At 42.6% G+C, this 15,893-nt stretch overlaps 1 protein-coding gene across 1 annotated transcript in view; it reads left to right on the top strand.

Moving 5' to 3' along the window:
- The window catches only part of PDE8A (phosphodiesterase 8A), an 82,265-nt gene that overhangs the window by 43,965 nt on the left and 22,407 nt on the right, over window positions 1-15,893 (top strand). Inside the window, exons 2-6 of the mRNA XM_083371019.1 lie at window positions 8,158-8,214; window positions 9,947-10,137; window positions 10,702-10,758; window positions 13,057-13,114; window positions 14,896-14,984. Of these exons, the coding sequence (XP_083227145.1) occupies window positions 8,158-8,214; window positions 9,947-10,137; window positions 10,702-10,758; window positions 13,057-13,114; window positions 14,896-14,984 (452 nt within the window). The remainder of the gene's footprint in view (window positions 1-8,157; window positions 8,215-9,946; window positions 10,138-10,701; window positions 10,759-13,056; window positions 13,115-14,895; window positions 14,985-15,893) is intronic.

Genomic DNA, 15,893 nt, shown 5'->3' with positions numbered 1-15,893 from the left:
TAACAAGTGCAGTGATTCACTTAGCAACTGTGGTAAACTGGGGGCAAAACTCACTTAACAAACGTCTTACTTAGTGAGAGAAATTTTGGACTCCATTTTGGCCGTAAGTCGAGAGCTGCCTGTAGTTTTCAGAGGAACGCTGGATCCCGGTTTGTAAGGTGTTCACAGATTGCCTAAAGACGCTTTGTGAAGACTACTCAGGCATTGTGTTTGTCCAGCGATTCTCAAGTGAGCAGAAGGAAAAAAAACTGGAACAATGAATGACTAATTTAAAGCCCTTCTGCGGTAAACCAGCTTTAGACAGTAAATTGCATCCCAAGGATATGTCTTCAAAAATGTTAGTAGGCTGACTTCATGCCATTGTTTGCAGGATGTGCACATAAGCTTATAACTGGTTGCTGCTTCTGGCAGTCACCAGTTGAGTTTTACTATTTAAAGGGACAAGAACAGAGCTGAAATTTAAAAAAAATCATTTAGATTTAAAGAAGAATGATCCTACATACATTGGATGGCAATGAATCAATCCATAAGTCTTAAGTGTGTGTGTGTGTGTGTGTGTGTGTGTGTGTGTGTGTGTGAGGACTGGACTAGAAGACCTCCAAGGTCCCTTCCAACTCTGATTCCTCTCCTCTCCTTCTTCCTCTCCTCTCCTCTCCTTCTTCTTCTCCTCTCCTCTCCCCTCCCCTCCCCTCCTGTCCTCTCCCCTCCCCTCCCCTCCCCTCCCCTCCCTTCTCTCTGTTCTGTTCTAGGAGAAGACCAACCTAGAACTAAGAAGAGTCTTCCTCACAGTACAGTTACAATAGGTGTAGAGATTTAGGCCTGCTCTGTAACTCTAGCAGAAAGTCACTTATGAGTCAAAACGGTCTCACGTTTAGCATGTTCCGTGTGAGCTCTGGGAAAACTTGTACCTTTGTCCTTTTTAATCGGGCGCATAGGAAAGCAAACTAGCTGTGGGACTCCTTGTTCTTTGGCTGTTCTAACTTCTGATGACTGTTGACTCTAAACCTTCGGAGCAGAGTCATCTTGTACCTTTTCTTTTACCTTTTCTTTTTGTATCAAGAGAAGCTGTAAACCCATTAGCTTAAATTGCACTAACTGGTTGTAAAAAAGAGGCAAGACGCCAGATGGAGAACACTCACTTTGTTGTTCCCCCCCCCCCTGCAATATATTCGATGTGGCTTGTGGGTTTGACAGGGTGGTTATTTGAAAATAATGGAAACAGCTACTTGCAAAGGGTAAGGGGTAGTGCTGGTGGGCTTGGATAAAGAATAAGCATGCTATTTGGGACAAAAGGAGGAATAAAGAAGAATAGTTGTAACTCGGGGTTGAAATGGGCCCTTAGTGCTCTCTGAGCTTAGTTGTTTTCTTCAATACTCAAAGTAGATAACATCATCAGGGCTCATGGTGCTTTCCCTTGCTGTCTTCCTTCTCCTCTCCTCTCCTCCCCTCCCCTTGGCGAATTGGTTATTCAGCTCTCCTCTCTTCTCCTCTCCTCTTCCTCTCCTCCTCCTTCCTCTCCTCTCCTCTCCTCTCCTCTCCTCCTCTCCTCTCCTCTCCTCCCCTCCCCTCCCCTTGACGAATTGGTTATTCAGCTCTCCTCTCTTCTCCTCTCCTCTCCCTCTCCTCCTTCTTCCTCTCCTCTCCTCTCCCTCTCCTCTCCTTCTCCCTCTCCTTCTTCCTCTCCTTCTTCCTCTTCTTCTTCTTCTCCTCTTCCTCTCCTCTCCCTCTCCCTCTCCTCCTTCTTCCTCTCCTCTCCTCTCCCTCTCCTCTCCTTCTCCCTCTCCTTCTTCCTCTCCTCTCCTTCTTCCTCTCCTTCTTCTTCTCCTCTTCCTCTCCTCTCTTCCTTCTTCCTCTCCTCTCCTCCTTCTTCCTCTCCTCTCCTTCTTCCTCTCCTCTCCCTCTCCTCTCCTCCTTCTTCCTCTCCTCTCCTCTCCCTCTCCTCTCCTTCTCCCTCTCCTTCTTCCTCTCCTCTCCTTCTTCCTCTCCTTCTTCTTCTCCTCTTCCTCTCCTCTCCCTCTCCTCTCCTCTCCCTCTCCTCTCCTTCTCCTTCTCCTTCTTCCTCTCCTCTCCTTCTTCCTCTCCTTCTTCTTCTCCTCTTCCTCTCCTCTCCCTCTCCTCTCCTCTCCCTCTCCTCTCCTTCTCCCTCTCCTTCTTCCTCTCCTCTCCTTCTTCCTCTCCTTCTTCTTCTCCTCTTCCTCTCCTCCTCCTTCTTCCTCTCCTCTCCTCTTCCTGTCCTCTCTTCCTTCTTCCTCTCCTCTCCTCCTTCTTCCTCTCCTCTCCTTCTTCCTCTCCTCTCCCTCTCCTCTCCTCCTTCTTCCACTCCTCTCCTCTTCCTCTCCTCTCCTCCTTCTTCCTCTCCTCTCCTCTTCCTCTCCTCTCTTCCTTCTTCCTCTCCTCTCCAGCTTTTGGATTAAGCAGCGATTGAAACACAGACCATTTTGCCCAGCAGCTCTGCTCTCCTTGCACCTCCCCCTCCCTCCCTCTTGATATTTGGAGATCGAGGCCATTGGGAGCTTTTGGATTCTGTGGAAAGGGGGAAAAACAACAACACTAGACTTACACAGACATGCACACAAGTAGCTTGTGGCTGTGGCTGGATGGCCCAGAATGAGTCATGGCCAAGAGGAGAAACTTGAAGGGCTTTTATGGGTTATGTCAGGTCAATGTCTAGTTTATTTGCCCTTTGATTCCAATCAGTCATGCTCATTTGGCCATAACTATTTTAGGATCTTTTCCAACCTATGTTACTGGGTTGTTTTTTTTTTAATTGGATGGTAAATAAAAAGAGTATATAGCTTGTTTCCAAGCAGTTGAACTGGAGAATGAGAGAGGATAGAATTGTGGGGAAGGGGTAATAATTTCTGCAGCCAGTCCTTGACTTCCAGCAGCTCATTTAGTGATTGTTGGAAGTTACATCGGCACTGGGAAAAAGCGAGTTATGACCGTTTTTCACACTTAACGACCGTCGCAGCATCCCCACGGTCCCGTGATCAAAAATCCAGACGCCGGGCCGTTGACTATGATGGTCGCAGTGTCAGGTGATCGTCTTTTGCTACTTTCTGGCAAGCAAAGTCAATGGGGAACGTGGATTCACTTAACAATCGTGTTACTAACTTAATCACAGCAGTGATTCACTTAACAACTGTGGCAAGAAAGGTTGTAAAATGGGGCAACCCCCCCCCTTAACAAATGTCTCACTTAGCCACAGAATTTTGGGCTCCATTGTGGTCATAAGTCAGGGACTACCCGTATTTGAGTAGGTTATCCTAAAGTGACTAGGATTGGAAACCTGGATAGGTAGATGTTTGACGTTTCCTCATATTGGGTCAGATGAGAGTTGAAACCCCCAAATTTTAGGAAAGCTGCCTACTTCTGCTTATGAATACTGAAAGATCTTTAGGCACGGTACAAAAATGGAGGCTGAGGGGTTTTTTTCTGACAGGCTATGGACACAACAGGAAGAAGGGATGAGAAAGAGAAAGGAGATGTTAATCTCTCCCACTTATAAAAACATTCCTTGATGAATAATGCAGAAAAATCCCCAATGAACAGAGTCAGCTCCAGAATGCCTTGAGCAAATATTTTATCCTATGAGTGGTCCTTTCCTCCATTACTGCTGTTGATGATTAATCTAGATGACATGTTTCTTCCTTGTCCTGCAACAGCCCAGTGAGGTTGGCTGAGTGCTAGGGATTGGCCCTCAAGTCTCCAGAAAGCCACGTGACTGACAGTCTAGTCTAGTGAAAAGAAGGACTAGGGGGTGACATGATAGCGGTGTTCCAATATTTGAGGAGTTGCCAAAAAAAAAAAAGAGGGTTAACCCCCACCCCTATTTTCCAAAGCACCAGAAGGCAAGACAAGAAGCAATGGATGGAAACTAGTCAAGGAGACAGGCAACCTAGAACTAAGGAGAAATTTCCTGATGGTGAGGACGATTAACCAGTGGAACGACTTGCCTCTAGCAGTTGTGGGTACTCCAACACTGGAGGTTTTAAAGAGGAGATACGACAGCCATTTGTCTGAAATGGTATAGGGGGTCTCCTCTCTTCAAATTGGAGACATAACCGCATGGAAGCAAATGTTGTTCAAAAACTAAGCTGAGAACAGCTTAAATTGGAAATGCTGCTGAATACAAGTGGCATTTTACGTTGTCTGCTCTTTTTTCCTTTTTGCTGACTTGGCCAATTTGGTAACCAAGTTGTTCTTTAAAAAAGAAAACGCAAAGCCAACGTCATTTAGGTCAGGGCATGTTTTCTGTTTGCAAGTCATGCACACAAAATTATTGACTAACTTGGCACCCTTTTGACAGGCAAGAAGAGAGAGAGAGAGAGAGAGAGAGAGAGAGAGAGAGAGAGAGAGAGAGAGAGAGAGAGATTTCATGTACTTTATTTATTTATTTAATAATATTTCTATACCGCCCTTCTCCCGCAGGACTCAGGGCGGTGAACAGGGCAAGAATAAAAATACAAATTTAACTTTAAGAATTCACAGATTCTTCTTCCTGCATGAAAAACATGTATTTTTGGTGGCCGAAGGAGAAGGGCTTTTGTAACTGTTCTGTCATTATTACCAAAAAAAAAATCACCCTGCTGTTTTTTTAAAACAATACATAACATGAAGGGGGCTATGTGTGTGCTTATCTCTGTGTGTGTGTGTGTGTTTATGGGAAAACAGGTCCGAAACAGGCTGAAAACAACAGTGTGAATTTTATTTGGAGCACTCAAAAAGTGTCTTAGAAGCCTCATAGTGAGCTGGCGGAAGCTGGCCAAGCACCTTTCTCCATAGCATCTTTTGCTGCAATCTACAGATCAAATCTTCGCACGGTGCAAGAATTGAGTTGGGTTGCAGATGGTTGGTAGCCTTCTCTGTAAAGTTGATGCCCCTGAATCCTCACAAACAGGAAGGGAGAATGTGTACTAAGACAAAAGCCAACGAGAGTGACAAGATTTACAGTGGGAGATTCAAGCTTGAACTGAGGAGGAGTTTCTGAGCTTGCAGATCTATTAAGCAATGGAACAGCTCCACGACTCTAGAAAGAGCGCAGAGAAGAGCAACAAAGATGATCAGGGGACTGGAGGCTAAAACATATGAAGAATGATTGCAGGAATTGGGTATGTCTAGTCTAATGAAGAGAAGGGTGAGGGATGACATGATAGCAGTCTTACAATATCTCAGGGGCTGCCCCAAAGAAGCACCTGAAGGCAAAACAAGAAACAGTAAACTAATGAAGCAGAGAAGCAACCTAGAACTAAGGGGAAATTTCCTGACAGTCAGAACAATTAACCAGTGAAATGGGTTGCCTTCAGAAGTTGTGGGTGCTCCATCACTGGAGGTTTTTAAGAGAAGATTGGACGACCATTTGTCTGAAATGTTACAGGGTCTCCTGCCTGAAGAGGAGGTTGGACTAGAAGACCTCCAAGGTCCCTTCCCATGGTATTATTCTGTATTCTCCCTCCTATCTCCCTCTTCGAAGTTTCAGTTTAAAATGTAAATTAAATGGGTGATTTCTAAAGTAATAAATGAAAAGACATCTCAGGGTCTTAAGGTCGGTAGTGCCCCAAGTGATGGAGCTGGGGAGAAAGCGTGTAATTTTCAGACTTTTATGTGGTTGATGGGATAGTCTGCTGACTCTTTAAAATTACTCATTGGAATAAGTACTCAAGTTCTGGACAGCTGGAGGATTAAATCTGATCACAACCTGCGGTTTTCCTGGGAAAGATAACATTGTAAAAATTCCTTTTTCATAGTCATCAGAATCCATTTATAATAAATCCTATGCATGTGCTTCGAATCCTGCCTTTGCTGCGCTATCAAAATCCTTTCCAAACAGTTTAATTTAAAGATAAAGCAAAATCTACAAGTTGTTCCTAGGAACACTGTTCAGGGATTTGTGGAGAGTCGTGGTGTAAATAGAAAAATAGGGTTAAGGATTAGAGTCGTGGCTGCAGTGTAGAGGACTATGTAGCCCATGGCAGAATGAAGGGACATTTTTGTATATGGGCGGGTGTCAAAATATTCAAGATGGGAGCCTTGATTACATGACAAAAGCCTCTTGGTTGATTCTTTGTCAATGAACGCAGGTGTTCCTCAACATACAACGGTAATGGAACTTGCTTGTTATGGTCGTGTGTCATAATGGTCACCACATGAGTTGAACACGTGACCTTTTATTGCAGTGGTTAATAATAATAACAACAACAACAACAACAACAACAACAACAACAATAATAATAATAATAATAATAATAATAATAATAATAATAATAATAATGCTGGAAGGAAACTTGGAGGTCATCTAGTCCAACCCATGCTCAGGCATAACCCTATACCATTTCAGACAAATGGCTGTCCAATCTCTTCTTAAAAACTTCCAGTGTTGGAGCATTCACAGCCTCTGGAGGCAGGTCGTTCCACCAATTAATTGTTCTAACTGTCAGGAAGTTTCTCCTTAGTTCTAGGTTGCTTCTCTCCTTGATTGGTTTCCATCCGTTGCTTCTTGCCCTGCCTTCAGGCGCTTTGGAGAATAGATTGACTCCCTCTTCTTTGTGGCAGCCGCTGAGATATTGTAAGACTGCTATGATGTCACTCCTTACCCTTCTCTTCGTTAAACTAGACATACCCAATTCCATCAACCGTTCCTTATATGTTTTAGCCTCCAGTCCCCTGATCATCTTTGTTGCTCTTCTCTGCACTCTTTCTAGAGTCTCAACATCTTTTTTTACATTGTTGTGACCAGAACTGGATGCAGTATTCCAAGTGTGGCCTTACCAAGGTCTTGTAAAGTGGTACCAACACTTCACATGATCTTGATTCTATCCCTTTGTTAATGCAGCCTAATCATTAAGCTAATCAGTGGTTTGCTATGGGCATAGTTTTGTCTCATGTGATTGTAGAGGGCTCATATCATAATCTAGGTCATAAGTTCCCTTTGGGGGGCTGGTTGAGACTTTGAATAGTTACTAAGCAACCGGTTGTAAGTCAAGGGATGGGCAAACCTTCAATCAAACACTCATGATTGACATTTTTGGGGATATCTCTGCTTTGAGCATCTTATATTCAACTGTAATAGTGGACAATGTCCTGGTGTTAGTATTGATCAGCCACTCAACCTCTGCATGAAAAATGTAGAACTATCATCCTACATTTTCTTTCGGACAACAAAATGTTTGGAGTCAGCCAAAATCAGACAGAAATCCCTCCATTTACTTCTGTGCTCTCCTTCCATCACTTCCTTTTCAGATTCAGAAGCTAGGCAAAACTATAATACTCATTTCTGTTTCTCTGTAGCACTCCAGGGTTAAATTGTGTAAGCCCCTTTTAAGCTGTTAAGCATAACATCACCCCACTGTTTCCTTGTTAAATTGTTGTTACATATTTCCGTGCATCCAAAACAGCAGTGTAGGGGGAAAAAACACAATATTGCCTGTCCAACTGTAAATAAAATGCACTGTTTCCCCATTCTGCTTGCGTCAGGTTGTTGTTCTTTTATATACTTTTGATTAAAAAATTTTTTGAAAGGGAACTGAAAACTAACAAGGGCTAATATAAGGAGAGGAAAGGAAAAAAAAGATATCAAAGAAAAAGCTAAGAGCATAGAAAGAAACCTTGCTATTTTTTTTATTCTTTTTTTTTGCATCTGGCTGGTTTGAAAGGACATCTTTTCAAACGTTCTTGGCAAGTTTCATGATTAATTATTATTGTTATTTTAGTCCACTGAAGAAATGGCCAGCCGAAAAGCTTTGGAATGAACTGATTCATTTACTCTAAATTTTAGAGTTCGTTGCAACTGATTGCAAATTCCAAGCCGTGTTGAAATTGACAGTTGATGTTTCTGAGTTAGGATGAAGCCAGGAAGCAAAGAATGTGTTTCCTTACCCAGATGCAGCATATCTGTTTGGCCCAAATAACCGGAAGCATTTGTTGAGTTCAAAGTACAGAAGCCTTTATCACTGTTAGCTGTACAGAAGAATCTGGTCAACTAATGGTCAAAATTAAATAGCCTCTGGATAAGGGTTGATGGAAATTCACAGGAAATGGACTCGGGTCTCGTGTGGGAATGCAGAGATTCCAAACTGATGACACATTTAACCACTCCCTCCAGTTCAGCCTGCTCTTCTCCCACAATATCATTTAAATTTGTCCCGTTCTTCTTCCTAGGCAGTGGGAACCGACGTGCAATTTGGCCCCATGAGGCTTCACCGAGAACAACTTCAGGTAAGCCTCTGTTAAAAATGCATCCCTTGGTTTGTCCAGGAATTGGTTACCTAAATGAAGAAATGTCTGTGCATTTATTGATGGCTACTCCAATAGCCTTTCCAGCTGAAATGTTTCCTTATCATCCTATAGTAAAAAGGAATGGAACGAAGCCGTGTGAAAATGTGCCTTTTAGAGCCAATATTCACGGCCCATTTCACTGAGCATTGAGCTAATAAAGAGAAATCCCAAATTAATTCAGGTTGGTGGTGATGCTTTTGTGCAATTGCACATATGTATCAGCTATACGTAGATATAAATTGTGAAACTGATTGTCATTCTGGCAGGTCAGAATACAGTGTCTCTCTCTGTGTGTGTTTGCCTACAGGTAGGTGTAAATGTTGAGATTTATTGACATTCCAGCAGCCCTAATCCAAATATAAGCACATTTGGAATGCCTGGAATTGCTTAGAAGTAGGAACTAAAGCTAAGCGTTGCTTGGAGAATATTCGACTGAGCTGAATATTGAAATGGTCCAGTGGTGGGATTCAAATAGGTGAACAACTGGTTCTCCGTGTGGATGTCGCTTCCAGAAGTCCGTTCTGGGCCTGGGCAACAAAAAAATAGCTATCGGTTCTGCCAAAGTGGTGCAAATCGGCTGAATCCCACCAGTGAAATGGCCCAAAGGTATCGGTATAGCCGCAGCCCAGGTGGATTTGATTGGTATACTGACAGTAGCCCTGCCAGCAAAATATCAGAAGCTGCCTTCTGCTGGGATAAAAAGTTTGCTTGTCAAGCCAGGTACAGGATGTCCTCAACATTTAGTGACCATTCAAAGTTATGACAGCACTGAAAAAATGAAGGGGCATATAGGAGAGGACCTTCTCTGTCAAAGGTTTTGGCCTCCTCCATCTTGTTTGTGGTGTGAAGATCTGGCCTTTTATTCTTCCATTCTGGACTCATCAGTAGCTTCTTTTTTTTCAAAGTACCTCTCTATTATTGGATGGATGGATGGATGGATGGATGGATGGATGGATGGATGGATAGATGGATGGATGGATGGATGTATGGATGGATGGTTGGATGGATGGATGGATGGATGGATGGATGGTTGAATGGTTGGATGGTTGGATGGTTGGTTGGTTGGATGGATGGATATCCTACCTTTCATGTACAAGAATTCAAGATGGCATACATAGTCCTCTCTCCACTTATTTTCTCCCCTCAACAACAAGTTAAAGCTGGATTTAGAGAAAAGGACTTGCCCAAAGTTATCTAGGGAGCTTTGTAACTAAGTCAAGTCTAGAATACAAGGTCTTTCTTTTTCTAGTCCGGCACCTAAACCACTACTCCAAACTGGATTCCTCATTTATATGTTCTGATTGCTGTTCTTTTAATTTTTTTAAAAAAGTTTTCTTTACTTTGATCTCGCTTTATTGCTGTGTCTATTTGATGGATTGTAAGGATATGCCATGATATGTAAGGTTTTGTTGTTGTTGTTAGCTGTGAAATCGTGTCTGACCCATCGCGACCTCATGGACGACGTTCCTCCAGGCCTTCCTGTCCTCTACCATCTTCTGGAGTCCATTTAGGCTCACGCCTCCTGCTTCAGTGACTCCATCCAGCCACCTCTTAATAAGGACTTAGGGTCCATGAATCCTGTGGCCAAAGTTATGTGCAAAAGATTTGAGATTCTCGATAAGAGTCTTTCTCCATCTCTCTTTTTCTTTCTGCTTTGTTTACTTTTAATTAGGTACTCTTAGTGTTTGCCAAAGAAGACAACCAGAGCAATGGCTTCTGCTGGGCCTGTGAAAAAGCAGGCTTCCGCTGCAGCATTGCCAGGACACCTGAATCTGCCCTTGAGTGTTTTTTGGATAAACACCATGAAATCATCATTATTGATCACAGGCATTCGAGATACTTTGATGCAGAAACGCTATGCAGGTGAGTTCTTTATTTTTGCAACCGCCTTTTGTAATATGGGATTTACTAATCAGCCTTGTTGACAAGGTCATGATGCCCTGGGGGTGTTTGATGTTTGGCATCTGGCCACTCTTGGTGTGGACATCCTTCACTTTCCCCTCAGTGTTTCAGATGTGTCTACATTCCAAATAATGTTGGAAGTATTCTGTGCATTCACTTTATAATCTGACTTTCATTCAGGAGATCAGTGGCACACCTAATGCTGCAGTAAGAACAATTAATCAATGGAACAGCTTCTCTCCTGGAGTTGTGGGTGTGGGCTGAGAGCGCAATGGGGTCAGACACCCAGAAAACCTTTGGGTCTAAGGATGGACTAGAACTTGGGTCTTCCCACTCCTAGTTCACCACTTTCATGACTACATCATACTAGTTCTTAACAGTTTCTTGGCCTTTCTTAATGGCTAGGAGTTGGGTTTTTTTCCTTCTGATTTAGACATGTATGAACCTCAGTGAAATATTCTTGTGTTTATTTCAAGCACGTTGTGGAACCCACCTCAATTTCTTTACCTTCACTTTTTTGTAAAGGTCCATTAGAACAACAAAACCATCTGAAAACACTGTTATTATTGGGGTCGTGCGGAGGTAAGTGAGAAATATTGTTGCAGCCTCCTATCAAAATATATACAAATGCAAAAAGGCAGGCTTGGAAGCCTGTAACTGGAAATCAAGACCCGTCCTCTCTGATTTTTACTGACATTTAGCTGACTATGTAGCTGCACAGCCTGGCCTTTTGAATTTTAAGAATGGGGCTGGTAGGCAGAGAAGACAAAAATAGAGTGACTGAAGATAATTCAAGAATGGATGTGCAGCTGTGGGTGGAGCCAAACGTGATGAAAGAAGATCCGTGTTTTCTGAATTGGGTGCCTGCTAAAATATGAGAGTTGGGGGAAGAGGACAGTGGTTTTCCCCACCTACTATAAGGTGCTGTGGATTATTGTCAGGCACAAAGAACCAGAATGACACCTTGAGCTGATCAGAGTTGCTTCTTTATTGCTGTCTGCCTATTTACAAGAATCTCACCAGACTGATAACATTCTCTTGAGAATAGCCATGTAAAGAATTCAGAAATTCTCAGGCAAAGAAGGGGTGCTCCGGTCTCCATCCCTTCCTTTCCAAGCTCACCAGTCTTCACTCCTCCCCTCACTCTAGCTGGAGATGCCATCATATTTATGGACCATATTGTTGTTTAGTCGTTAACTTTTGTCTGACTATTTGCAGCCCATGGTCCATGGCACACTGTCCTCCAATTTTCCCCAGTAACATATTGGACACCTTTATTGATCTTGGACACCTTCCAACCTCAGGGGCTCAACTTCTGGCATTATATCTTTTGGTACTGTCCATAGGGTTTTCTTGGCAGGGATACTGGAGTGGGTTGCCATCTCCTTCTCCAATGGACCATGTTTTGTCAGACTATGACCTGTCTGTCTTGGGTGGCCCTGCACAGCTTAGCTCATAGTTTCCTTGAGCTGCACAAGCCTCTTTGCCACAACAAGGCTACAATCCATGAAGGAGATATACCTCTAGTCTCTTAAAATAAGAAACAGTGGTTGGAAACTGATCAAGGAGAGAAACAACCTGGATTTAAGGAGAAACTTCCTGACAGTGAGGACAATTAACTAGTGGAACAGCTTACCCCCAGAAATTGTGGGAGCCCATCACTGGAGATCTTTAAGAAGAGACTAGACAATCACTTGTCTGAGATGGTGTAGGTTCTCGTGCTTAAGCGGGGGGCTAGACTAGAAGACCCCCAAGGTCCTATTCTATTCTATTCTATTCTATTCTATTCTATTCTATTCTATTCTATTCTATTCTATTCTATTCTATTCTATTCTATTCTATTCTATTCTATTCTATTCTATTCTATTCTATTCATATTTGGTGCCCATGCAGATGGGTAAATAAAGCTATCCCCTCTAAATTGTTCCTGCATTCTGTTTCCCATTAACCCCGCAATTGCATCTCTTATCCTAACCTTCCTCCCTCCGTTCTCAAAGCCGAGGGCCGTGGTCTTGCCAGCCAATGGTGCAATTTTCCATCAAACCATCCCATTTGCTCCAGCTGGGGATAATTCACGGTGATCTTGTTTTCATAAATAGGGATCTGTGGCATTGCTCATGTTGATTGTGGTGACTTAGCATCTGTATTTATATTTGGATATGCGCCCTCTAAATCAGTCCAGCAAATGCGGTGCCTTTATGAAAAATCTGCAGTTCTTGCGAAACATGGAGCATTTGCTGCCAAGATAAAAGTTCTTCTACGGCCAAGTACATTTCCAAATTCAAATCCTGGCTGGGAGGGAAAAAAAATCTGAATTTAGGGAGTAAAAACTAGTGGCTGGGAAAGTGTTTAACATTTTCTCCTGTCTTCTCCGCTAGCGCTCCTGACCTTTGCTTTAATACTGTTTGGGTGTGATCTTTATTTTTTTTAAAAAAAAAACATGGAACTGTTGCTGTCTCGTAGCTGTGATTTAAGCAGGAGAGGCTAGAGGAGTTATGAATTTAAAAGGCCGGTGCAGTGAAAGAGCCCAGTTAGAAGGATCGCATTGGAGTATTTGATTTTGCAAACCAGTGATAACCATAACAACAGCCTGCAAAAGAGAGCAAACCAGAAGAAGGGGACAGAGTCCATGGGAGGGAATAGACAGAGGAGAAAAAGAACGTAATCCTCTCCCAGTTGAAAAGAAAAGAATTCTATGGCCCTCTGTTGTCTTCTGAAGTTCTGTAGCCTTTCAAAAGCCACTGAATTTTCACGTTTGAAGGACTGCTGCTTATTTATTACTGATTTCAGCCTATTGTCTGAGGATAATAATATTTCTAAGATTAACCGGGAAAATAAAGTCCTCGAACATCTTTCCGTTCTTCCTTTTCTTTCCTCCAGACATGCAGATCGGGAAGAGTCGTCCTTATTGCCCTTTCTTTCTGCAGGCTTCACAAGGGTATGTCAATTTATTTATAGTCAGCTTTTCCTACATATATTGTGTATACACACACACACACACACACACACACGTATACTGTATTGACTGAATGCCTGAATGCTTTTGCCAAAGCCTGGGGGAAAAATATTTCTCCACTTTTTGAACACAAGCTCAGAGATTACTGACAGCATGTTAGGAACAGCCCTAACCATTTGGGGCAGATTGCTTAGTTTTATATTTGTCTGCTCTAGGGGAAATCTAATGGGAGAAAATGTGTGTGTGGGGAGGGAGGATAACCATCATAATTGGTTGATGACAGGTCATCAAGTTATTGTCAGCTGTGATTGACCATGCAGATAGATTTTCATAGATCATAGATCACATGAAAGCTATTGACGATAGATGAGAGGCTGAAAGAGTAAGGGGGGAGGAAAATGGGAGACAGATGTAGGCTGAGCCCGAGAGAGGGGTCAAATACATCATCAGTCACGAGTCCCTTCGCAACCACAAGTTATCTAAATCCAGCCCACCTTGAATTCCTTCTACTTTTATCTCCCGCTAATTTCCCTTGGCCATTAGTTTGTTCAGATTCTGGTAGAGAGCTTAAGCTGGCAATAAATCTCTATATCTATTTGAACTGTCTGGCTCTCCTGATTTTTCCTGGCATTTGACAACAGGGTGCACAAATCGTGTATTTAGGAAATATATGTTAATATGTAAGCATGGGATTGGTCAATCAGAATGAATTATTTAGATTAGCTACTCATGTCAAACCCATTGCCATCTAATTGCAACGGCGCTGGCACAGAATTATATGACTTTTATGGTGAGTTCACACTGGCCTGACTCTTTGGCTGAAAAAGCAGGATTTCGGTGGCCAGTCAAGGCATCTGCTAATAAGAAAGGATGAACTCTTAGCACCACCAAGTATAACCCAAGGGATTATTTAGAAGGGGTCTGTGATGGTCTAATTTTCTGCATCCAAACAGATGAAATGGTGATTTTTGAAGAGGCCCTGGTTAAATCTCTTCATTACCTTTGAAGGCAGGTCCTCAGATCTCACGAAAAGGCATGTATCATAGAAAGCTTGGCATAAATGGTGTCAGTATAAAAGGTGTAAGGGCATGATGAGATGTTGGCTCTGCCATTTTGTCGATCGGAGTCAACTATTGTTCGACTGGACTTCAAGCGTAGCTTTTTCTGATCCCATCGTAAGCAGGTCAGGGGCAGAGACTTATCGCCGAGGCTGTTTGACTAAAATATTTGTCTCCTTCAAGGAGAGAGAAATTGATCAGCCAGCCCGCCCCAAAGGTGCATTTCCAAAAGGCAACTGGGATTTTTCTTTGAAAGATTTCACTTTTCATCCAAAAATCTTCTTCCGTTCTTCAGAAGCTTCTTGGATGAGAAGGAAAAAGTTTTCAAAGAAAGAAACCAAGAAAGATGCTTTTGAAAAAGCACCTGTGGGATAATTGTGACCTGGAGAACTTCCATAGATACCCATGGGGAGGGTCATCGTAAGTTTGAATGATGCTCAAGGATTACTAGTATTGATCTATTTTAGGAGGATGAAATGGGTTTGTTTATTTAAAAAGTCCAAAATAATAATAAAAATCCCTACCTCTGCTTATGAAAAGAATGTCTATCTTCTGCAACATTCCATACAGCAAGGAGGAAGAGTTGCTCATAACTCATAAATGTTCCTTTAATAAAAAAAACTCCTTTTTGTCAAGTTTTTATTAATATATGAATGGAATGCAGCGGTTCTTTTGATCTTGACGTCTATTTTTCTTCACAACCAGAGATACATTGAAAACACGAACATCATGGCTTGTTACAATGAACTCATACAGTTGGAATTTGGAGAAGTACAGGCACAATTTAAACTAAGGTAATGCTGCCTATCTAATCTTTAATATTCTTGGAGCAGGAAAAGACTGTCCTCACCAACACAGGAATTGGTTGGGATGGGATTCCTGCTAAAGTCTACAGTAAGAGTGCAATGACTCAGTGGGTAAAGATGCTGAGCTTGGGTTTGAGACCCAAACACTGTGCGACAGGATGAGCTCCCATTCCTTGCCAACCTAGCAGTTTGAAAACGTGCAAATGTGAGTAGATAAATAGGTACCACTTTGATGGGAAGGTAACAACATTCCATGAGCCTTTGGATATAGTCATGTTGGCCACATGGCCACGGAAAATATCTTCAGACAACTCTGGATTTTTTGGGCAAAAAACAGAGATGAGCACTGAGCCCTAGAGTCAGACACAACCTTTACCTTTTTAAAGTCTACAGTGGTGCATTGAGGGACTGGCCTGGGGTGGCCAGAAAAAGCAGACCATTTCTTCTCCATAGTCTGTCCCTGATCATGGGTTGGGGTGGAGAAAATCAGATCGTTATATAGGTATAATAGCAATAGCACTTAGACTTATATATAATAATAATATAATAATAATAATAAACCTTTATTGTCAAAGTACAACATGTGTACATTGAGATTAGCTGAGCCTCCCCCTGTGCTCTCTCCCCCCAACACACAGTGACAACAAACCCTCCATCCCACCACACTATGTGAACCAACCATACTGCTTCGTAGTGCTTTACAGCCCTCTCCAAGCAGCCTGTTGCCTCCAACAATATGGGCCCCCATTTTACCAACCTCAGAAGGATGGGAGGCTGAGTCAACCATGAGCCAGTCAGGATCAAACTTCTGGCAGCGGGCAGAGTCAGCCTGCAGTGCTGCACTCTAGCCACTGCCCATCACAGCTCTTAATAGCAATAGCAGTTAGACTCATATAC

Source organism: Vipera ursinii, assembly GCF_947247035.1.
Source record: "Vipera ursinii genome assembly, chromosome: 11".
Classification (NCBI taxonomy): Eukaryota; Metazoa; Chordata; class Lepidosauria; order Squamata; family Viperidae; genus Vipera; species Vipera ursinii.
This window is presented reverse-complemented; position numbering and strand designations above follow the sequence as displayed.